Source organism: Mirounga angustirostris, unplaced genomic scaffold, assembly GCF_029215605.1.
Source record: "Mirounga angustirostris isolate CCGP_5_RB_7025 unplaced genomic scaffold, mMirAng1.0.hap1 SCAF_1, whole genome shotgun sequence".
Classification (NCBI taxonomy): Eukaryota; Metazoa; Chordata; class Mammalia; order Carnivora; family Phocidae; genus Mirounga; species Mirounga angustirostris.
The window spans coordinates 4,203,916-4,227,145 of NW_026991709.1; the positions used below are offsets into that span (position 1 = coordinate 4,203,916).

The following is a 23,230-nucleotide window of genomic DNA, read 5'->3' on the forward strand; positions in this document are numbered from 1 at the left end:
CTTATTATCGACGTGTGGGATCGCTCCCTCTATTTGGGATGTAATTCTTCATCAGGTTATTCAAACAGTTTTGGGGTGTTGCTTTCTTCAAAATGGTGCCTTTATTTTGTTTAATATAAAAGGCTGACATTGTTATAGAGTCAAATACTTCAGCCTTTGCCTCTGTGGGCTGTTTGCCTTCTATTTTTAAACTTAGAAAACCCTTCTCATTCCAAAAACCAGAAAAATAACGTATATGGTCTCTGATAGTTTTTGTACACGTAACTCTAAGTTTTTTTTATCATTTATTTTCAATTGTGATACGTGCTATGAACTGAATTGTGTCCCCAAAATGCATTCGTTGGGACACCTGGGTGGCTCAATTGGTTGGGCATCTGCCTTCGGCTCAGGTCATGATCCCAGGGTCCTGGGATCGAGCCCCGCATCGGGCTCCCTGCTCAGAGGGGAGCCTGCTTCTCCCTCTCCCGCTCCCCCTGCTTGCATGCTCTCTCTCTCTCTGCCAAATAAATAAAATCTCTTTAAAAAATGCGTACGTTGAAGCCCCAGCTGCTCATGTGACTGTATTTGCAGATGGCGTGTTTAGGAGGTAATTAAGGCTGAATGAGCCCATAAAGGTGGGACTCCGACCCAACAGGGGTGGTGTCCTTAGAAGACAAGACACCAGAGCTCTGTGCTCACACAGGGGAAAGGCCAGAGCGAGAAGACTCTGTCCACACGGCAGGGAGAGGACCCTGCCCCAGAAAACAAACCAGCCGGCCCCAGGATCATGGACGTCCAGTCTCCAGAGCTGAGAATGTACACTTATGTTGCTTAAGCTTTCCCGCTAATGGTATTTGGTTACAACAGCTCGAGCTGACGAACATGACTTGAGGGAAGATGCTTTTCTTTTCCATTATTTTTACCAGGATCTCCCTGGAAACTGCCTGGGAGGAAGTGCGACTGCAGAGAGGGACAGGTGCATCCCCAGCCCAGTGACGTGGGTGGCAGAGGAGGCCCAGGATGGGATGCGGCACTCGGAAGGGGAGCAGCATCTCTGGGCATCTGAACAGCTTCGAGCCAGGGTGTTTCCAGCCCCTAAACCTTTAGAAACAACACAGTAGTGGTAAGAGAGCTGAGGGTCCTATCTGCTCCCCACTTTCACCTCCTGCAGGGGGACCCCTGAGAGGAGGTGCACAGGACGACATCTTCCAAATGAGGGCAGAAGCTGGGCTCTCTCTGCCTCTCTTCCAGAACACGGTGAGTCTCCGGGGGGCCCGGCCTCCACCTACCCTGTATGAAGGTATCCCCTCCGACCACCTCCAGCAGAGACGTGTTCTGAAAGGCCACGAGGAACGCGGCGGCCACCTCGCGGACATCCACGTCTGCGGTGATCAGCAGGTTAAACTCCACCACAACGCTGCCGTCGGCGATGCGGGTCACCTCCATCCGGACCCCGCCGGTGTCCACGAGCCGGAGCATGGCGGCTGGCAAGGAAGCCCGCACCTTTAGAGAGACCACAGATGAAAAGAGCCGCCCGCCGAGAGGAAGCTGGGCACCTGACCCAAGGGGCACCTCCTGGGAGTCTGGCCAGCAGCAAAACGGCCAAGACCAAGTTCAGTTCTAGGCCCTGGCCCGTGTGCCATGTCCCAAGCCCAGCACAAGTGCCTGTGGGTCCTGAGGTCCCGGGAAGAGCCCCGTCCCCCAAGAGCACATCTGCTGGCCAGTGCAGGCAAGACGCAAAAGCCCTGTCCTGGGGGGCACATCACCCGAGGGGGGGGCTCGGGACGGCATTTAGAATCTGCTACTCTCAGCACGGAGCCATGGAGGGCGGGGGCTGGATGGGTGGTTGTGGGGGGGGCACCTCTATCTCGCTGTGTGTTTTCTAAAACAATCCCTTTACTTCTGATCCTACAGAACATCTCCCCTTCCCTCCTTCCCCCCTTCCCCGAAACTGTTCCCCTATGAGCCCTCCTGCCGCGACAGAAACCTCCTGCCTTGCTTTTCACTCTACCACCTTGGACAGAATCCTATCTCTCACCCTGTGGTACCTCTTCCTGCCCCTCGCGGCCAAAATGCCCCGAGAGACACACGACTGTGTCGTGGCTTTAAATAGTCCACACGGCCCCAGTCTTCTATTGAAAAGTGCACCTCCAGGGTTTGGCTTCACAGAAAAACTTGTCCTCATCTGGGCCCAGTGAGGGGTGGTGGCTCAAGCCCCAGGCTCATGGATTCACTTCTCAGCATTGAGACAGCCAACGTGAGCAAATCTGCTGTCACCCCACGGTCACCCAGCCACCGTCACCATCACTGGATTAGCTGGCTCTTCTCTGTCTCTGTCTCTCTCTGTCTCTCTCTCTCTCTCTCTCTGTCTGTCCTTCTCTCTGTCTCTCTTTTTCTGTCTGGGACTTCCAGAGAGGGATCTGTCATAGGCTTGTATTAAAGTCACTTTGGGTTGCACTTCGAATTAGTCTCAAAGCAAAGTTCCAGGCTCCTCACTTGAGTGACAAGGGACAAGGTGCCACATGAACCCACAACCTCCCAAAATGTGTCCAAAAGTCCTACATATGTGATAAGGTGCACAATTATTTGCTATCCTGAAATTCTAGACAAACCAACAATAGTCCCCAGAAGTAGGCAAGCGAGGACATGGTTTGAAGAGGAAGGATTCATCTAGACATTTGAATGGGAATGGGACGCTGCATGTGACCCCCAGGGCTCTGTGGGCTGATGCTCAGTGTTGTTGCTTAGTATTATGTGTGACCATCACGGAACCTAAAGAAGCCAGTGAATCGAACCATCAACAATGCTTGAATCCATGCACTGGGACAGGAGCTGGGCACCCAGAACAAATAAGGCAGAATCCCAGATCCCGAGGAGCCCCAGAGGGACACTTTCTGGAGGCAGCGCGACCCATTTCATCAGCTAGTAGTGCCTTTAGGGTAGAACAGAATGCAGGTATCACGCTATGGTGTGAGCACGCTCCGCCTCGAGGTGGCGCTGGCAAACCCTCTCTCCTGGCCTTAAACCCCAGAGTGAGGAAAAGCTAAAATGGACAGGATGTCCACGGTACAAACAAGACCACGAGATCATGACTAGTGCATCCTCTATGCGTCAAAGGGGAATCCGACCTCCAGCAACAAAGAACATGGAGCTTGCCGCCCGGACTGACCTGTAAAAGGACACCATCTCTGGGAGTGTGCGTGGGACGGCAGGGAAAGCACCAGAAAGATTAGGGAAAATATCAGTGCTGTGTTCATGCTCGCCAGGAACTGCAAGCACCCCAATGCACCCCCGTGAGTGAATGGATGCGCAGAATGTGGTCCGTCGTACGGTGGACAGTTACCTGGTTGTAAAGCGCCGTGAAGTCCCTGCCACACCCTGGACTGGGCCTGAAGCCCGTTCAGAGAAAGAAGCCAGACGCAGAAGGCCCCGTCTTGCGTGATTCTGGGCACATGAGACGTGCAGGGCAGGCAGATCCACAGAGACAGAGAGCACAGTGGCGGTTGCCAGGGATGCCAGGGGCGGGGGGCGGGGGGAGAGTCGCAGGAAACGGGAGCAGGGCTTGTTTTGGGCGTGATGGGAATGTTCTGGAATTAGTGGTGACAGTTGCACCATTTCACAAATAAAACCTCAACCACGACACTAAGCACTTCGAAAGTGTGAATTTTAGGATGTGTGAAATAGATGTCAATTTTTTAAAACGTTCCCTTCGTCAGGCTTTCTGCTCCACGGGGCCCCACTTCGATAGAGGAGCCTCGCTCAACAGCTAACAGCGTGAAGGAGGACCCAACAGAGGCCAGGGCGTGGCTCCCACCGGCTGACGTGTCTCGTGGCGGACCCAGGGACACCCAGCTCCCTTGGGAGATGAGGGCTCCCGAGCGCCTGCTTGGCTGTGACTGGGATTCTGCCCGCCTCCCTCGGCACCTCCCGAAAGGAAGGGGCGGTTTCCCCAACTCACCATCCTAAAGAATCGCTCCTGGAAGTCCCGATACTCCCTGCTGCTCGGGCTGCGGAAGGACTCCACGTAGCTGACGTCTGCTATTCTGACTTGGCCTCTGAGTTTCTGGGCCGCTGCAGGACGGAGAATAAACACGTCTGGAGTGGCAACGCATTAGGTGACGGGAAAAGCGTTAGGTCAAGTATTCGGGAACACGTCTCCATATCGACTTTGTCGTGGTGGCCAGAAAGAACATCACATCGAGGCTGATGGTGCCCGGCCCGCACAGACGCCGCCCGCCGACCCCAGAGGATGCCGGCACATGGCCTGCGCCCAGAGGGAGAACCCCCTGGAGGCTGTGGAACAAGAACAGCCCCTCCGCTCACCTCCCCGCCCCTGTGTGGCTCTCTGTGCACACAGGGCGTCTGGGTGATTCACCAGCAGGGACAACGTTGATAGTGAAAGGAACCACTATCCGTTCATTATGCCAGGGCCACAGGAGTACCCCCGGCTGTCCTGGGCAGATCGAGGCGTGGGGCAGCCTTGCCCCACCACTGTCAGAGCCTACAGCCCACAGGACAGTGCCCAGAGGTCCTGATGCTCTCCTCCCTCCCCCTAGAGCACTGTCTCTCTGCGGCTTAAGGGCAGTCCCTGCTCCATTAGCATCTCTTCCCTCCACTTGGGGCTTCTAGGAGGCCGTGGTACAAGAATGTGGTCCAGGATCATGGCCCGTCCTTGCACACCATCTGCCCTCTGATTTCCCAGTTCACAGCTAATCAGTACTTTAAGGGACACAGACAGAAGCTGTACGCTCTTCTTACTGGCACCCCCAAGGGCTGTGCACCCCACCTTAGAGAACCTTGCCGTCAGCCCTGAGACAGCTGCCCAAGATCTGAGGACCCATCTGCAACATCAGCCAGCCCTTGGCCGTTCGAGCAAGTTAGACATTCAGGAAAACATCTGGATGACAGGTGCAAAGGAGGAGAAACAAGGGATTTATCTGAACACAGAATGACCACAACTGTGATAGCTGAGCCGTCCGACTGTCTGACTTCCCACTGTCTACCTGTCCTTCCTAGAAGCCAAGTCCAGGTCCGCTGAGAGCGGGAACAATCAGAGGGCGTGCAGAACGCTCAATATGCCAGCACCACACGTGTTTTCCGGCGACATACCGGCGAGGACACGGGGCAGCAAGCGGCGGCCACCTCTGCGGGCAGAGTCCTGAGCGCTTTGCGCCCCTGCGGTGCCCAAGGTCTGCCCCTCGCCCTTCCCTGAAACTCGCTGCCTCCTGGCTGCTCTTCGCGAGCCAGCCCCGGGTGAGCGGAGCCAGCATTCCTAGGTCGGTAAGAGGCCAGAAACCCAGCCGCTCACAGAGGAATCCAGCTCTTTTGAACCCGAACGTGCTGAAAATCGTTCTCATACTTGCTCCCTCCCTTTAAGAACAAGCGGCAACAAGCGTTTCTGAAACCTATTACCTGTCCTCACTTTCAGGCGGGCCCTGGCACTTCCTTTCCCACAGGCTTCGGCCGCTATCTCGACCAGGTGCAGGACGCCAGGCTCCAGTCCCGACAGCGTCAGGCTCGCATCCCGGGTCTCCAGGTGCACCGCGGGGCTCCGTGTAGGGAGCACGGTGAGCTGGAAGGTGGGGTGCAGGGCAAGATCCGCCGCCCACGCCACGTGGAAGCTGGTGCTGGTCACATTGGAGATGGTGACCCTTTTGATGGGGACGGGAACTGGGAAATGCATAGAAACACCGAGAAGATTGAAATCAATCTGATGTTTCAAGGAGAGAGGACCGGAGAAGCCTTGCCAAACGCTAAATCAAATACACTGCTCAGGGACACGAGAGGGCATCCAGAGACGCCAGCCGGGGACGTCCTTCGAAGTCCCCTGCTGCTAGCCATGCGTGCGGTGCAGGCTCCCCGGATGGCCCTCCTGAGCCCCTTCCGATTTGGGTTCCTCTCTGCCACTGGGGTCCCTGGTCTTCCCCAAAGCAAACCTCCTGAGCAGATTCTGGGCGGTTCTTCCAGAGGGGGTACACCTCCACCCCTGAGCAGACTCATAGAGGGGTCAGCAGAGGGGGTCCCGGCTGGCCAGGGAGCCACTCCTGCAGGGTGGTCCAGGGGCACTCGACAGCCCTGGCTTACTGGGGCGTGAAGTCTCGTCTTGGAACCCACGCCGCTCAGCAGAGGGCATGCACTGCTGGAGCTACGTCTGGTTAGCTACGTTAGTTCTGTTTGGTTCTGTTAGTTCTATCTGGATGCGACCCCGGGTCGGGCTAGCGCAGTGAGCTCAGAGATGCCAGTGTGGCCTCCCCTGTGGGAGCTTTCCCACGCAGGGCTGTCCCCCACAGCGCTGCCCCGCGACCTTGGCAATGGCTAAGCCCTCTGTGTGGTGTCAGTGCAAATCCTGGGGGTCAACCCAGTGGGGGGCCTGCACCGGGCTCGAGGGGCCTGCGCTGCTGGGGAGGCGTGCAGATGTCGGGGTGTCCAACACTTCTGGGGGATGTCCCGCAGTGCTTAATGGAATACATGCACCCCACAGGCTCTCCTGAGGCCCGACTTCCTGCTCCTGCTATGGGCAACCAGAAGGCTTGGGGACAGGGAGGAGAGGACTGCAGCACGCTCGGGGACCAGGTTCCCGTCCTAACAAGACAGAGGCCACCGCCGGGGCCGGGGCTACGCTGTACCCCGCCTGGCCCAGCCGTACAATGAACAATGCACCTGACTCTTCTCAAAGGTCTTGGACTCAGTGACTACGTGAGGCTTTGCCAACCGGGACTCAACGGTTCCCCGGTGTGCTGGGGCCTCAGGGCACACATCCCCTAGGACACGCCACCCGAGGCACTCACCACAGGCCGGAAGCTTCAGAGACTCAGGGGTGGGGGCTGAGGGTAGGTCTGGGGAGCTGGGTGGCCCAGGGTCCAAATGCTGTGGTCCCGTGTGGTCCAGAAGTGCTGGTGGTGTATTCCAAGTGGGCAGACTGGCGTGCCACTCGATGTGGTCTGTGGGGCCCTCGGTAGGAGTGGGCCAGAAGGACGGTTCCGTGGTGGAGTTTCTTGATAACCATCCAGTGGTGTCCAGCAAGCCCTTCATGGTCCCAGGAGGGGAGCTAGGGGTTGTCCCGGGAGCCCTGCTGGCCGTCCACTGGCTGGTCACCGAGCCTGGAGCCATGCTGGGCATCTCCTCCTCCACACCTTGCCCTGTGCTGTTTCTGTCCTGCTTGACCACACCGCTGCCCCCTCTCCTGGGTGGGGGTCCTGGGGTCTGGGCCTGGCCTGCTGCAGGGATGCCCCAGGGGTACCCAGGGCTGGGCCACAAGGCGGGAGTCTCCCGGCCAAGGGCTGTTGTTTCTGTGCCGAGCTCTGGGGCTGTTACACCTGTTGCCGGAGCCAGGACACCTCCCGTGGGGTTCACCACGTCACCTGCTGAGACACACATCCACTCTCAGAGGGGACATCTGGTCCACAAACCCTAAGCAAAACCCACCTGATGCCACCCACGGGCAAGAGCCACCCAGGCAGGCCCCAAATAGGGACATAGTCTGTCTCATTGGAGATCATGGGATTATGAATGTTTAGCGGGGCCCATGTCCGCAGCCCCCCACATGTTCTCGGAGAGGGAGGCAGGGCCTCTCCACTTGATAAATGAGAGCTCTCAGATGTGCCCGGGTGGAGCGCCACCCAGGATGCCGCTGAGCCAGGACGTAAGTGCAGGCCTCTGTTCTTGCAGGCCTCAGATGGATCCATCAGGCCCTTGCGGAAATGGGGCAATTTCTCTAGATCTGGGCTCAGTGCAGGGCTTGGTGCTGAGCACCGTCACTGGCCTGCTGGGCATTACATGCATAAGGAAAGCATGCAGGACAGCGGCCTGTGGATATGAGAAAGGATATGGGATATCAGGTCCCTGGGATGGGGGCGCACCCTCGCAGGCCCGGCCTGCACGGGACGGGTTGGCGTCCCTGGCCGTCCGGCACCGACAGGTGTAGGAGCCCTCAAGGTTGATGCACTGGGCAGCGGGGGAGCAGTCGTGCCTCAGGCTGTCTGCACACTCGTCCCAATCTGCGGGCGGGCAGGAGAGAAACAGGACAGAGACAGTGAGAAATGGCCAGAGGCTACTCAGAAACAGAACAGCAACGGAGCAGAGCTCTTCCCAAGCATCTCTGCAGCAAACAGTTGGAGGGATGACGTCTGGGAGTCAGTGGTGTGCCCTTGGCGTCTGGCGGCCCTGGGAGGGAGGCCCCGCACAGAGCCCTCCCCAGAAGTCGGCCCCTGACCCAAGACAGCACATCTGCCTGTGCCAACCTTCACTGCCGGCTGGCTGATTTGGGGGCAAAGATTAGGGAATGTTGGTCCTTCTGGAGCAATTAGCACCCACTGGGATGAATATATTCCTCTCTTGTTTATTCTTTGTTCCCAGACCCCCCCAAATGGGATGCTTTCCCTTCTCTCTGATGTGCCAATATCCCCTAACATTTAGCACTTCAACAAAGAAAAGTAACGAGGCCCGGAGGAGTCTGGTTAAGTATAAATGGCCCTCCTCCCCGGTCTGGGAAACTAAGAATCCCAAAGACCCCACGTCACTGGGAACCCTTCTGAGCTGAGCAAGGAAGAGCGTTAGGTGAGTGAGTCAACCCCCTCCGGGGCCCCCCAGTGCTGGCTCACACACCACGCCCACCACAGCCCGGGAATTTCCAACCAGCGGCAGCCAGGACTAGCATCAGCCAAACCCTGAAACTTCCTTCACGGGGACCCCCATTCCCTTCCTTCTCCGGCGCTCTCATCCCCTCTCCCTCAGGTGACTGCCACCCCCACTCTCGTAAGGAAACACCTGATGGTCTCTTGCATTTTGACGTGTGACTGATGGACGAAGTGCTACGTGTAATACGTGTGATAAACCTTAAGGAATAAATATCTCCAGCTGTATTCCAGGCTAAGAGGAGCTGGGGGCGGGGGCGTGGTTTTCCCACCCCACAGAATCATCCTTCAGATCATCCAGGGGAGCGGGCTGGGCTGGGCTGGGCTGGGCTGGGCGGCCCTTGCGAGCCCAGGCCGGTCACGACACCCTCTGCACCAGCTTCCCCAGAGCTGTAGGAAGAAGAACCCGATCCATGCTCGGCGTGCCGGAGGAGCCCAGACTCGGCCCGGATTGAAGTCAAGACAGGGCACGAGTTCAGTTTTGTGCAGAGAAAACTCTGCAGCCATGTGCTCTACGCTCCTGTTGTGGTTTTCAGTTTTGCTTCACGTGATCTTCACGGACGCTCACGGAAATAGCTCCCTGAGACCAGCAGGCTCATCAGCTGATGCAACGCTTACCCCTCCACACCCCACCCCTCCACCCCCCCGCCCGGGGCTCCTTCACACAGCCCTGGTGTGTGAAGGTTACGAGCCCCCCCGGCTCTGGTGCCCTGGTCCTGGTCCCCTGGTCTTCCCGGAGCCCTGCCCCACCTCCATCCTGCAGGCAGCTCGAGTTTGGGGGATGGAGCCCAGGCTGGCCGGGCAGCAGGGCCCCGAGGAGAGCGGAGCTCCCACCACTGAGCACCGGGTGGCTATTTTTAGGCGTGGTGATTCACCGAGCCTTAGCTCCCCCGGCACCCAGCTGGCAAGCAAGCCCAGAGTCAGGCACGGACAGCTTCGCTGGGGGTTGCATGAGAGCCCCAGGCCAGGTGGTTCTGGGTCTGGAGTTCAGAGGGAGGAAACAGGTCTGCGGTGAGAGCTGCCAGGTGGCCTCGGCACCTTCTGGACCCGCCAGCCGAGGACGCAGCCAGGGGCCCCGGGCGTGGGGCGGCGCTCTGCGCCTTCCAGCCGGGCCGTTGGGGCGAGGATGAGCAGGCCCCTGGAGGGCGCGGCTTGTAGGGCGTGCCCCTCGCTGAGGGTGCTGCTCAGCGAGGGGCACGCCCTCCTGGAGGAAGACCAAGGACACGTGGCCACCCAGTGATGCCCCCCCAACAGATGGGCCTCGGGGAGAAGCTGAGGTCATGACGACGTGACCCCCCACGCTGTAGGACATGTTGACTCATGGCAGGCGAGAGCCCCCGAATCACCCAGGAATGCTCGAGGCCGCCAACAATAGCATTTCTGTGTGAGCCACAGAGGAGGGGAGCTCTCTGGGCTGTGGTTTGTTGGCCTTCTGCGGAATGGCTTTGCTTATGCTTCTCTGGTTTCCCGCCCGTGGGGCTGGGGCGCTCCTGGCAAGGGCTCAGGCCTGGGCTGCCTGCCTGAGTGGGGGCTGTGGCCGGGGCGGGGGGCGCTGCCTACAGGCTAAGCTGACAGCAGCCAGCGGTCACTGGGTCAGAAGACCCTGCACGGGGCCCGGCGCCCCCCGCCCCAGGTGCTGGGCAGAAGAGGGGTCCCGGCCCCGGGGGGCCTCCCACAGCCGCCCCTCAGCAAACAGCCCGCCGTCGGGCAGGGAGCCTGCAGGGCGAGAGCCGGGGGGGCTCGTAACTGCGGAGGGGCTTCTGGAACCTCACGGGGACACACAACGGGACCTGCTAACAGCCCTAGACGTTAGCGATGCAGATCCTCTTCTTCCTGTGCATTACTTCTCGGAGGCCCCCTTCAGATCCTCACAAGCTTCCAGGCTGGGGGGAAACCACGGGGCTCATTCCCACACTTCTAGAGGCCGAAGTCCAGAGTCAAGGTGCGGCAGGGCCTCGCTCCCTCTGGGGCTCTGGGGGAGCGTCCTCCCAGCCTCTTGCAGCTTCTGGGGCTCCTGGTGTGCCTGGGCTTGTGGCCTCCAGCCTCTACCTCTGCCTCCGTGTGGCCTTCTCCTGTATGTCTGGGTCTCTCCTCCTCTGTGTTTCCTAATTCAGGGCCCTCCCCTGATCCGGGACGATCTCAGATCCTTACCTTAATTTTATCTGCAAAGACCCTTCCTCCAAACAAGTCTGAAGGTCTAGGTGGGCATTTCTTTTGGGGGCCATCACTCTACACACTGGCAAAGATCTGGAGTGACTTAATGCCCGGCGCACAGGGACAGGGCTGGGAAGTAGCACATAAGGGGTGGCTGGGTCACCTGAAGATTGCTCGGATCTGGTCTTAGTTGGGTCCTGGGGGTGCCCGCCGAGGACCCACCCACATGGCACCCTGTGCCTCCCTGCACTTAGCCCCTGAGCCCAGGTAAGCAGGCCTCCCAGGTGCAGGGGACCACTGCCATCTCCATCCCTGAGGGTGAGTGACAGAGCGATGCCCAGGCTCAGCAGGCAGGGGTTTTCCAGGTGTGACTCCAGATGTGACCTTCCCACGGCCTTCCCTGCATCCTTGGGGGCGGGGGGGTTGGAACAGCAAGCCAGAACATGACCAAGCTCAAAGGAGGTGACAGCCCACTCTCGGATACCCGTTCCCCAGACGGAGTCCCGGGCAGGCTCGCTGACGTGGAGGCTGCAGGTGCTCTCGCTGCGTGGAACTTCATCCCTGGGTTTGAGTGGCAAAACCTTTCTTAGGCATCAGCAAGTCTCTCTGTCTCTCTGTCCCTATCTCTCTGACTCTCTGTCTCTGTCTCTATCTCTGTCTCTCCCTATGTCTATATCTCTGTTTCTGTATCTCTACGTCTCTGTTTCTCTCTTCTCTACCTCTATTTCTGACTGTGTCTGTCTCCTCCCTGTCTCCACCCCACCCTCCTCTCTCTCTCTGTCTCCAGGTCTCTCCCCCTCCCCTGATCTGTGACTTCCTGCCTCAAGGCAACATCAAGTAAAATTACATAACGTTTGAGCCAAAGAACTAGACGCCCGCGCTAGCAGGTGGTGCGGTGGCAGTGCTGGGCCCTGACGCAGAGTCAGCCCCCAGTGCCCGTCCCCTCCAGGGTCCTCCAGCCCCACCCCACCTTGCATTCTGGGCCACCTACGGAAGCGAGCTCCCCAGGCTCTGGGGTCCCTTTCCCACCCGGAGCAGGGAGGTGCGGGATGCGGGTGGGCTTCCAGATCCCAAGCAGGAACACAGAATAAGGCTACGAATTTCATGTACTTGATCGCTCTTTTACAGTAAAGTAAACGTGGACCTGAACTAACGCGGCTGGCCGGCGGCAGGCTTGGGTGTGGAGGGGAACCGACCTTGCACGCGTGTCTCCCGCGGGTCGATCTGGAACAGCGTGCTGGCCAGCAGAGGTGGGAGCATGGGGGCCAGCGTGGAGAGTCCCACTGGGAACTCAGGGTCCTGAACCGTCAGCCTGAGCGTCACCAGCACGCTTCCGGCCTGGAGAGAGACGATCCGCATCCTCAGCTTCCCTCTCCTGTACAGGTCGGACACCGCGGGCGGGAAGGAGTTTGCAACCTAGCCAAGAAGAGACAGCAGCCACTCAGAGCAGATGCTCCCACCAGCGTCTTCAAAACCGGGAAGCGGGGCCCGTGTGACGGATGGATGGTGCACAGGATCTGTCCCCTCCACGACCAGGAGGAGGTGCCCAGCAACCAGCCTCTCGGGCACGAGCAGAGACACCCGGCTCCCCGCACCCCAGTCAGGCCTCCCCAGGGACAGCCGGGCCGGGCCTGTAGGTCTTTGTGAGAATCCACGGTAAGCTACATTTGGGCTCCCCATCACGGAGCCGGACACGCACAGTCCACTCTGCGTACCCTGAAAATCCGTGTGCAGGTACCGTGTGTGCGAGACAGACAGACCGTGAGGGGCTGTTTGGAGCTGCTCCCTTTCCTGGCTGCATCCCCGGGGAGACACCGGGGCGAGCAGGTGCTCAGGGCCAGCATGCCGAGCGAGGGAGACCAGCCTCACCCCGCCCCACCCCCGCCCCATGCCTGCCTGAGCACGAGAATCACCAGGCAGGTGACTGAGGAGAGATGCCCTCCTTCCGCCTGTCCCACGTCTGCACATCTTGCAAGCAGGAGCGCTAACTGTCCCTTGGCTCCAAAGTCTCTTTCCAAGACGTTTGTGGGGTGAACGACCTCAGGAGAGCGACAGCGGCCCCTCCGGAGCAAAGGGCAGACTGTCCATGGCTGCTGCCATAAGGACAGTGTCTCTTTCTGGAGCCACGTTCAGGCAGATTCGCTTTCGGCCCTTTACAAGATTCCGTTTCCCTCAGCTCGGGGCTCCTCGGCTGTGACGCAGACCGCTGTGTGCGCCCCCAGCCTCCCCCCGGTCCCTCCACGCCACCCCCGTGGGACTCGCGGCCCAGAGGGAACTGACACGGGTGTGATGGTCCTGCCAATGGCTCTGCTGTGGCGGATCAAGTCCTCGGTCTCTGACCCCAGGACCCCAAGTCCCCCACCAGCACCAGCCGACAGGAACACGCTTACTTACCAGTTGGCAGGGAGGTTAAAATCTTAGACCATTCATGGTTCTCGACGGTTTAGCAAGTCCCTTTGCTCTCTAACTGGCCTGTCACCCAGAGGTCCTCCCGGGCTGCGTGCTCCTGTCCCCTGCTAGCCTCGGGGAGGGATGGATGCCACGATCCCGGGTAAATGCCACCCCAAAGCAGGGAGGTAGATAGATGCCCAGGGCCCCAAATGGAAGGTTCCACAGGAAACCCGGCTGCACCATCATGAACAGCAAGCCAGAACATGACCAAGCTCAAAGGAGGTGACAGCCCACTCTCGGATACCCATGGTATCCCCTACCCATGGTAGACCCACAGTCTACCACCGCTGTGTGCACGCACCACGATGGGCCAAGCTCCTTAAAAGAGCCCATTTGAACCAGAGCATGGTTTTCAAAGACGGTTGGCCCCAAATCTAGATGCAGTGCCCGTAAGGGGGCACGCTTGGGTGATCAGTGCGGGGTCTGGGCTGGGGGGCGCAGTCGCAGAGAAGGGGCCCGGTGCCGGGGCTGGTGCGTGCATGCGCGCAGGTCTCTCGCTCGGACCCCCCACGGGGCAACGTGTCTGCGCTCGGGCTTTACCTCTCCGAGCAGCTGTCGAGAAAAGTCCCGGTACTCGGGGCCGCTGTGGTTGAGCAGCTCTTCTGTCGCATTGCGGTTCAGGACCCTGACGGTGACTTCGAATTCGCGGGCGTCTGCAACGGCAATAACCCACAGTAGCCAAAATCGGTGACCCACAGTCGCACGCTTTGCTGTCCCTGTTCCCCAGAAAGTGTCTTCTTCTGGAGGGACGTTTGTTAGGTCCTCCGTGACAGACGGAGCAGGAGTCCGGGATGGGGAGCCGCGCTGGGGGACGTGGAGGGAAGGAGCCCCCTGACACACACACACTTCTAAGCCAGAGCGGGGTGGGGGGGGGGGGACACGAGCAGCTGTCCCACACCAGCGGGAACCCGGACTCAGCCCGGACTCAGCCGCCACACGTGGGGTCTGCAGGCCCCTCCCGCCACGCCTCACCCCGCATGGCTCCTGCCTTCCCGCCCCGTTCACCCTCCTTGGGCCCCATGCAGGCCCCTGCGCTCGGTGACCAAGGTGCCCCATTCACCCAGGACCCTCCAGCTCTACGCACCGGAAATCCCGCCCGGAGGGCCTACTCTGTCCCTGCAAACCAGTCGGGGCCCCACCCTGCGCGGGAGGCACCCTTCGCTTGGACGTAAGCAAAGCTGGACAAGTACGATGAGACAGGAGGACACAGGTCCCTTTCAGTGCCCAGAGTGCAGCCCACATGCATAGCAGGTCCCGCTGCGTGTCTGCTTCCCTGATGACCTAACAGCCGCTCCCCTCCCCGGTGAGCAAGCCTGGGCAGGACGCACAGTCTACCACCGCTGTGTGCACGCACCACGATGGGCCACAGAAATGTCAGCAGGGTGGATACTGTGTGTTTCTAGATCAGGGCCCCTCCGGACCTCCGCCGTCCTCAGGGCAGCAAGAGTCCCTGTGACGGCAGCCTCGCCCCTGCCCACAACAGGAGCCTCCCGGAAGGTCAGTGTCCACCTGTGCCCGGGAAATCCAGATTCTCCGTGAGGCTCCGTACCCATTGCAGCCATCGTGCCCACCGTCTCCCGAGTGGCCGGCTCCTAACACGGCTGAATTAATTAGTTGGAGAATCAAGCTCCTTAAAAGAGCAGTGTGCACACGAAGGGCGTTTTTACGATACGAAGAAGGAAAAGAAAACCAAGGCTGTGGAAAGAAGGCTGGCAACTCAGGAGTCTTCTGGAACTTTCCCAGGGGCACGGTTCGTAAGTTCCCAGGGCACTTCTGGTCTGAGAGGAGTTGGGGAGGGAGCGGGGGGTGGGGGAGAGACAGCAGGAAGCAGGGGGTGGGGAGCACTGGGGTGGGCCCTCACTCCCGGGATGACCTAGGAAACAGAGTGCTCCCTCCACTTACTCCCCACAGTACTTGGAAAATAGAATGAGCAGATGAGGCGCTGCCTGCTCCGAAATCGAAAACCTCATACGCCAAGGTTTGCATGTTTCATGGCTGGGGCTGGTGGGGGACCCTCTGGGGGCCCATTCTATGAGCTATGACAATTTAGCCAGAGCCAGCCCCAAATCAGCTCACAAAGGGTGTAGGGCCATGTCCTCAAAGGCCTGCTCATTCCATCCCTCACTCATTCACTGCTATGGTCATTGGCACTAATCTCTACATGAGACGGACCCCACAGGGTCTCACAGTGATTTCTGGGCTCTGTCCCCAGACCAGCATGTCTGGGAGCTCCGCGGTCCCCAGCCAGCGGCCAGCCTAGGGCACCGCTCCTGCCCTCCAGTGCCAGACCCAACCGAGGCCTCTCCCACCCAGGGAGGCTGGGGCCAGGCCGAGGGGAGATGGAGTCACGGGGTGGGGCAAGCTCAGCCACCTGCAGAGCCCCCTGGACCACACCAGCCTCCCTCTCCAGAATGCAATCCCTAGTTCACACCTATAATGCGTTTGTTTTGGTGAAAGAAATCTGCTTCATGGACCGTTTGGTGGGCACTGTATTAGCTTGTCAACTGCATCACATGGGAAATGAAGCAGGTCCATGAGGATTTCACATGATGCTCAGCTCGGGTTTGGGGACTCAGCCCTGTGAATTCGGTGTCACGAAAGCTCTTTCAGTGCATGAAAATCGCTGCCATTTTTGCTTTATTCCACTTTTTTCTCTGTGCTCTCTGACTGCTAAATCCTTCTAACCAGAAGATGGGCTCCCCGCATCACCTCAGGTGTGAGAGTTGAGCCCCCCTAGACAGGACGAGATGTAGGGGCACGAGGGGAGCCGTGGAGACCGCAGACAGCCACCATGGCCTTGCTCCGAGGACGCGGAGCCCCCAGCCCCGCCAGGAAGGGTGGCGCCAGGCCAGCGACTGTCCCTGCCCTGAGAATAGGGTGAAGGAGGATGTGAATCTCGGGGCCAATAGAACGAAGGTGGGACCACAGACTCACAGGTAACAAGCGGAGCGCGTGCGAGTGTGCTTACCTGTTCTGACAGTCAGCGTGGCAGTGACGTTGGCCCCGCACGCCTGGTAGCTGGTCTTCACTGCATACAGCTCTCCGGCCTCCAGCCCGGCCACCTGCAGGGTCCTCCCCGCGGTCCTGGCGCTCTGGAGGAGCTCCCCCTCCTTGTAAACCCGCACGAGGAACATGCGGTGCCGGGTAGAATTTAAACTCCAAGACACCCAAAAGCTGCTGCTGGTGACGTTGAGGGTCACGTAGTCCCGGATGGGAGGGCAGTCTGTGAAGCACAGAACAAGTGAGATCAGCAAATCAAAGCAAAATTCATCACTGGGAAACGTCAGACTAAGATAAAAACACTTCTGCATAGCAAGGGAGACCACCCACGAGATGAAAAGACAGGCTACAGAATGGGAGACAATATTCACAAATCATTTATCTGATAAGGGGCTGATATACAAGATGTGTGAAGAACTCCTACAACTCAATAGCAAAAACAAAACAAAACAAAACAAAACAAAAAAACCCACACAATCCAATTAAAATATGGGCAAAGGATCCGAACAGACTTTTCTCAGAAGACAACAACCGGATGGCCAACAGACACACGGAAAGGGGCTCACTGTCACTGGTCATCAAGGAAATGCAGATCAAAACCACCATGAGATACCACCTCACGCCTGTCCCAACGGCTAAAATCAAAACCACAAGAGATAAGACGCTGGCGGGATGTGGACAGAGGGAAACCCTCCTGCACTGTTGGTGGGAGCGGTGCAGCCACTCTGGAAACAGTGCGGAGGCTCCTCAAAACATTCAAAATAGGATGACCCCAGGATCCAGCGATCCCACTGCCAGGTGCATAGCCACAGGGATGGAGACCACCTGCATGGCGTGGCTTCTCCCGGCCCCCCGAGAGACACCTGCCGCCGCCCCTATCTGGGCCCAGGGACACTGGCTCTGGACTTCTGCCCCCCGGGGACACCCCAGAGCTGTGACGGGGTCGGGTGCTGTGGTTCTCGGCATCTGGTCTGTGCTGTTTTGTCACTGATGTCCAAGAACTGAGTTCTTCTTCCGCTAGCTTTCAAGGCCGCGACTGGCAGGACCGTGATGCGTGTTGGAAGATCTTTACGGCGCTGCCCACCAGCCACCTTCTAACATTCGAAGGCTGATCCCATCTCTGTGACCCAGAGGAAATCATCCTTCGACCCCTTCCCTCCGTCTTCCCTCTGACGTGGATTTTCGTCCTTCGGTCACAGGACACCTTCTCGTTGCCCACTAGTTTTCCGACGTTCCTCTTAAAATGTGGCCCCAGGGGCGCCTGGGTGGCTCAGTTGGTTAAGCGACTGCCTTTGGCTCAGGTCATGATCCTGGAGTCCCGGGATCGAGTCCCGCATCGGGCTCCCTGCTCGGCGGGGAGTCTGCTTCTCCCTCTGACCCTCCCCACTCTCATGTGCTCTCTCTCATTCTCTCTCTCTCAAATAAATAAATAAAATTTTTAAAAAAAAATGTGGCCCCAGAAAATAATGCTCAATTCTTGACTCTGTGTGATCCGAGGGCAATCCTACCTGAGGTCTCCCCCGTCCTGAGCTGTGAGCCAGACCTGGGACCTGACGTTTGTCTGTCTTGGTGACGCACATCAGTTTCCCTGTGTCCACGGGTCTGGGCCCTCATTTCTTCCGGGCACCCCTGACCCATCTCTGGAGCTAATGGGGATCCTGCATTCCCCGGGATCTCCCAGGTCAGGCTCTGTTCCTCTTTTCCCTCCGGCCCATCAGCTTGACACCCGAAGCTTGTAAAGGTGGAAATGCTGAGAATTCAAGCCAAGGTTCTGAGCATCAAGTTTTCAGAAGCCTGACTGCCAGAGAGGAACATTGGCATGGGTGAACCGAACGGCTGCTTCTCGCCGGCCCCGGCTGCCTCTCCCTCCGGCAGCCCTGTCCTCGCCAAGCCCCAGGTTCAGGAGAACGTTTCTTCATGGAGCTGAGTAGCCATGCGATTCCAGCTGGGAAGGAGACCTTGTCGGAGGGAGTGAGGGTGACCTCGAATACAGTTCCACCTGATCCTAAAAACAGAACGTGTTCTTGGACTAGCCGGCGGGAGCCCTGAGGTATTTCTGATGGCTTTGGTTTGGGGCAAGAATCCAGCTGCCCTGCATGTCATTAATTGGATGACTAATTTCACAAGAAAAGCAGCTGAAACTTGTGCTGTATTTTCCACGGGTTTGTACCTCTAAACGCTTCCAGCAGATTGCTCATTTATATTAGCCTCTAAATGGAAAACATACGCTGTTCCCCTTAGCAATTGGGATTCGCTCTGACATTCTGATCTGGAAACGGCGTTTGTCTTTTCTGCCTATTAGAAGTGAGGTCGGGGGGTGCAGCTTTTCCTAGTGATGTTTCGCCCTCGAGCGGCCCTTTATCTTAAAGGAAACTTGCAACTCAGGACGTGGAATAGTGTGGCCCAGTATGGCTGGCAACACTCCTAACCATAAATAGAGTCTAATATTATATCAGATGGCTAGCCAGAGCATTTTCAGTTACTGTATTCCAACCTTCTGTGCTTGCTAACGGGTCAGGACTCTCCCCCGGAGGCCACAGTAAGGAGAGGTCGGATGGTCTGTGGGAGGTTCTGTGCAAAGCTTTTTGTGGGCACATTTGTGCATATGGAGGGTGGTGCTGATGTCTGGTCAGAATCCAAAGTCATGAAGCACCGCAGAGGAGTGTTTTGTTGCCAGAAGTGAGGCTGGCAGGTGAATTTCTTTAACATCCAGGGACCCTAGGAATAGCCACCACTCCAACATGTCTTTTCATTCACTGACAATAAATATTGGTTGAGTGCCTACCGTTTGCGAAGTACAGAGACTCACTGGCAGTGACCAGGAGACAAGCCTCCTCACTCCATGGAGCTTCCTCTGCTGTGAGATGGAATATTCCAGTAAGAGAGGACTGACCCTGGACACCTCCCGCTCCTTGGGTGGTGCTGGGGACCAGCCCGCTTCCCAGCATCAGCTCACGGCCTCCGCCCCTCACCCAGAGCAGAGCAGGAAGACCCAGTGAATAAGAACCTTAAATCATCACCCCGGTCAGCCTCTGCGTCAGCGAAGAAAAAGCCCCACAGCTCTAGAGTGCTGGTCAGCTCCTGGCCCTACACACGGACTTAGGGAGGAAGGGGCATGGCCACTGGGCCACCAGCGCTCTATCATGGCTGTCCCCGCAGGATGCACCGTGGCGGCTCTGGATCAGAAACAGATAACCCAGAATCAGAGCAATGCCCTCCAGTCAGAGCGTACTTGGAAAGGTGGCCTCGGGTGATGGACAGGGACAGGGTTGTCTGTTAGAACCGGCTTTGGGACTTTGTACCAACAGTTACCTTCCTTTACCTGGCCTTTCTCTTCTGAAAAATGAGCACATTGGGGGTGCTCTAAGGGTTAAATGAGGTGAGACCATAGATCGCTTACTACGGGGAGAGTTAAGTGCTAACTAAGCAGCTCTTGGCTGGGAGATTGTTATGAACAAAGGGAGGGTCGTCACTGATCTGTCCCTTTAAAGGGAATATAAATTAAATGACTAATTCAAACTCAGTGATAACAATATGCTCCATAACCACTTCACAATGTTAATGAAAGTTCTAGTTTTCATGGCAGAATGTTGGAAGCAAGCTAAATGTGCCTGCCCCCTTTGAGGAAAAGAGCGAAGAGCATCATATCATTGCTGTAGAAGATGATTACAGTGGTTCCCCTTATCCGTAGGGGATGCCTCTCAAGGTGGCAGATGCCTGAGCCACGGACAGCCCCGCACCCATTTATATACTGGGTGCTTTCCTATATACATTCCTATGATCAAATTCAACTCATAAACCAGGCACAGTAAGAGATTAGCAACAGTAATGAATAATAAAAGGACAATTCTAACAATATACTGTAATGACAGTTAGGGGAATGTGGTCTCTCTCTCTCTCTCAAAATACCTTACTGACCTGCGCTCGCCCTTCTTGTGATGACAAAATGCCCGTGTGAGGAAGTGAAGTGAGGTGAGTCACGTAGATGTTGTGACCCAGGGTTAGGCTACTGTTGACCTTCGGACCATACGTCAGAAGGAGGATCATCTGCTTCGGGGCCTCGGTGGACCGCAGGTAAGTGACCCCATGGAAAGCGAAACTGCATTTAAGGGATACCGCTCTATTACTCAACCATCGAAAATCCTACTGATGAAGATGAGTTGGCTTCCCAGGCAACTTTTTATGACATAATGGTGAGTGAAGAAAGCAGGACACAAAATTGTATCCATAGCAGGATTTCAATAGCATAAAAAACCAAGCAGGGAACAGCGGGAAATGAAAACAGTCTGCTGGGGCCACCGAGACGGACCTTTACCTCCTCTGTTGGTACAGATTGTTAAAGTAATAAACCAGGTTCCGGAACGACCACGTTTGCATGGCCACAGGGAGGGGCTGTCTCTGCATCTAGGCTGTGCCATCGGAGAGAAGGTGCCCGGGGCATCGCAAGGTGCAACCCTGACCTGCAGCCTCCTGTCCTGCTAGCGCTGCCCGTAGTTCGTGCCCTGCTGTCCTGGGGAGGCCTGTCCCCACTGCACCCACTGTCCCATCGCCAGCCGGGTACCCTGCCCCAACTCCGTGAGAGCGGGATCAGCAGCTGCACATAAGAGGAAAGCCCACAGCACAGGGCTCCACCCCCCAGGCATACCCCTCACGTGGAGAACATCCGTGGCAGCTCAGGCCCAGGCTCCTTCTCTGTCTTCACTCCTTCATCGCTAGGGTCTAACCTCAAGGTCACCATGTGGCTCGGATGGCGAACAGGGCCTTGACCATCATGGTGCCGTGCCCACCCTGGTCTCAGCGGGGCCAGTATCCTTACGCAGTCTTCCCAACTCCCGTGGAGACTTCCACTCTATCTCACTGGCTAAGGTGAGTCATGTGGCCACCCCACCTGCAAAGGAGGTAGAGAAATGTCTTTGCAGCAGGGCACATCTCACATAAAACTCCCAGTTCCATCACTAAGGAAGGAGAGGTGGGATTCGGGGTCTGCCACGACCCCTCTGGTCTGTTCTGCACCCAGCAGCAGAGCGCCCCAGCCCACAGGTGCGCCAGGTCATCCTGTCTGCCGCTGGGCGCCCTCCAGAGTCCCGTCTAACTCAGAGGACAGTCCCACAAAAATCCTGCTTACTCTTCTCCTGCCACTAAGGCAGCAGGAACAGGGACAACCCGTATCGTGGAAGAACAGGACACCACCTAGGGCGTATGAAGGAGCCTTGCCAAGAAAAGGTCAAATCTGAATCTGAATCTAACGGTGCCTCTGTATTAAGGGTTCTTTTTTCCTAATTTATTTAAATTCAATTAGCCAATATATAGGACATCATTAGTTTCAGAGGTAGAGGTCAGTGATTCATCAGTGGCCTGTAACACACAGCGTTCATCACATCACGTGCCCTCCTTAACCCCAGTTAGGGGTTCTTTTTTGTTGTTGTTGTTTATCTATTTATGTGACAGAGAGAGACACAGCGAGAGAGGGAACACAGCAGGGGGAGCGGAAGAGGGAGAAGCAGGCTTCCTGCAGAGCAGGGAGCCCGATGCGGGGCTCGATCCCAGAACCCTGGGATCATGACCTGAGCCGAAGGCAGACGCTTAACAACTGAGCCACCCAGGCGCCCCCCAGTTAGGGTTCTTAACCTGGATGGGGATCATAGACAGACATTAGGGGTCCAAAAAGGTAGATGAGAAAACGGATCTTTATTTTTACTAGCATCTGACTAGAATGTAGCTTTTCCTTCGGTCGTGACTTTGGTGCCTGCGGAAACCACAGAAGTCTCGTACCACAGGACGGTGTGGCCTCTCTGAGCATCATCCGGGCTCATCACTCCCACGGCTGAACTGCATGATTTAACCAATGCACGGAGCTGTGCATAGCTTACAACTCAGTTTGGGCTCTCCCAGAAGCAGGCGCTGAGACAAGGATTCTCAAGCAGGTACTTCCGGGAAATTTGGGCAGTAAAGGGGGGACATGGGAAAGGAAGGTGACAGGGAAGGGTCTTCCATGAAGATGGTGCCAGAGTAGGCAACCGGACCTGGTTGCCAGGAATCTCTGGGACATGTTGCCCCATGCATGCCGCCTTCCCTGAAGGTTTCCAGTGGGGAGACACAGCGGCCAAGTCCCGCAACCGTCAGTTGACCAAAGGGATGAAAGGGGACAGCGTGGCTTTGGGCAGCTGAGTCACCACTTGCGGTCATGAGATTTTGATAACTGTGTCTCAGTATGGTCGGTCTGCTCTGTCATCCCATATATTTGATGCACTTGGGAACATTTTAGGAAAGGATCCATTGGCTTCATCAGATGCGCAGGGATCCAGGCACCATTAAAGGAAGAGCCAACTGTGGTTTAGAAAATCCAGAGAACGGGGACAGGTATAGAGGGCCCCTGGATGCCAGTCGGCAGATCCCAGCTTATGGGAAACTCAGGTGGGGGAAGGGGCGCCGGATCCTCCAGCAATTACAAGGAGAAACAGAGAGGTGGAGGGAAACCCCCAGACCGCAATTCAAACAAACTGTCAAAAATTATGATGGTGATGGGGCAATGAGAAATGTCAACAGACTGGATGTTTGATGAGATTAAGGAACTGTAGTTTGGGGTTTTTAGGGATGCTATGATCTGGTATTTGGGTTTTTCATCTCCTCGAGATACATCCTGGAGTGTGACTGATGGAGGGATATGCTGAAGGGGGTTTGGAATAATGAGGCTGGGGGTGGGCAGCAGATGGGGACAGAGATGGAGCCGGAAGGGTCCTGAGGGGACCAGCGGACATTCATCACACTCCTCTCTGGGCTTATATTTGTCTACAAGCTTCCAGAATAAAGACTGAAGGATCTCCGTGGCCTTATCACATCTGTGCAGGGTGGGTCCTGCCTGGTCCTGCCCCTGTCCCCGACCCCTCCTCTGCACTCTGTCCCCAGCACCTCCTGGTTCCTGGGCTCCATCAGGCACGCACCTCCTCTGGGGCCTGACCTCACTCTGTGTATGAGTTTCCCGAAGCTGCTGTAACAAATCAGCACAAACGTAG

The 23,230-nt window shown here is 57.2% G+C and overlaps 1 protein-coding gene across 1 annotated transcript in view; it reads right to left on the bottom strand.

Annotated features, from left to right (window-relative positions):
- UMODL1 (uromodulin like 1) overlaps positions 1-23,230 on the bottom strand; it is a 64,708-nt gene that overhangs the window by 23,783 nt on the left and 17,695 nt on the right. The window contains exons 8-15 of the mRNA XM_045863552.2: positions 16,186-16,440; positions 13,758-13,870; positions 11,963-12,182; positions 7,839-7,976; positions 6,768-7,340; positions 5,392-5,649; positions 3,938-4,050; positions 1,269-1,482 (exon numbers count right to left, since the gene is read on the bottom strand). Of these exons, the coding sequence (XP_045719508.1) occupies positions 1,269-1,482; positions 3,938-4,050; positions 5,392-5,649; positions 6,768-7,340; positions 7,839-7,976; positions 11,963-12,182; positions 13,758-13,870; positions 16,186-16,440 (1,884 nt within the window). The remainder of the gene's footprint in view (positions 1-1,268; positions 1,483-3,937; positions 4,051-5,391; positions 5,650-6,767; positions 7,341-7,838; positions 7,977-11,962; positions 12,183-13,757; positions 13,871-16,185; positions 16,441-23,230) is intronic.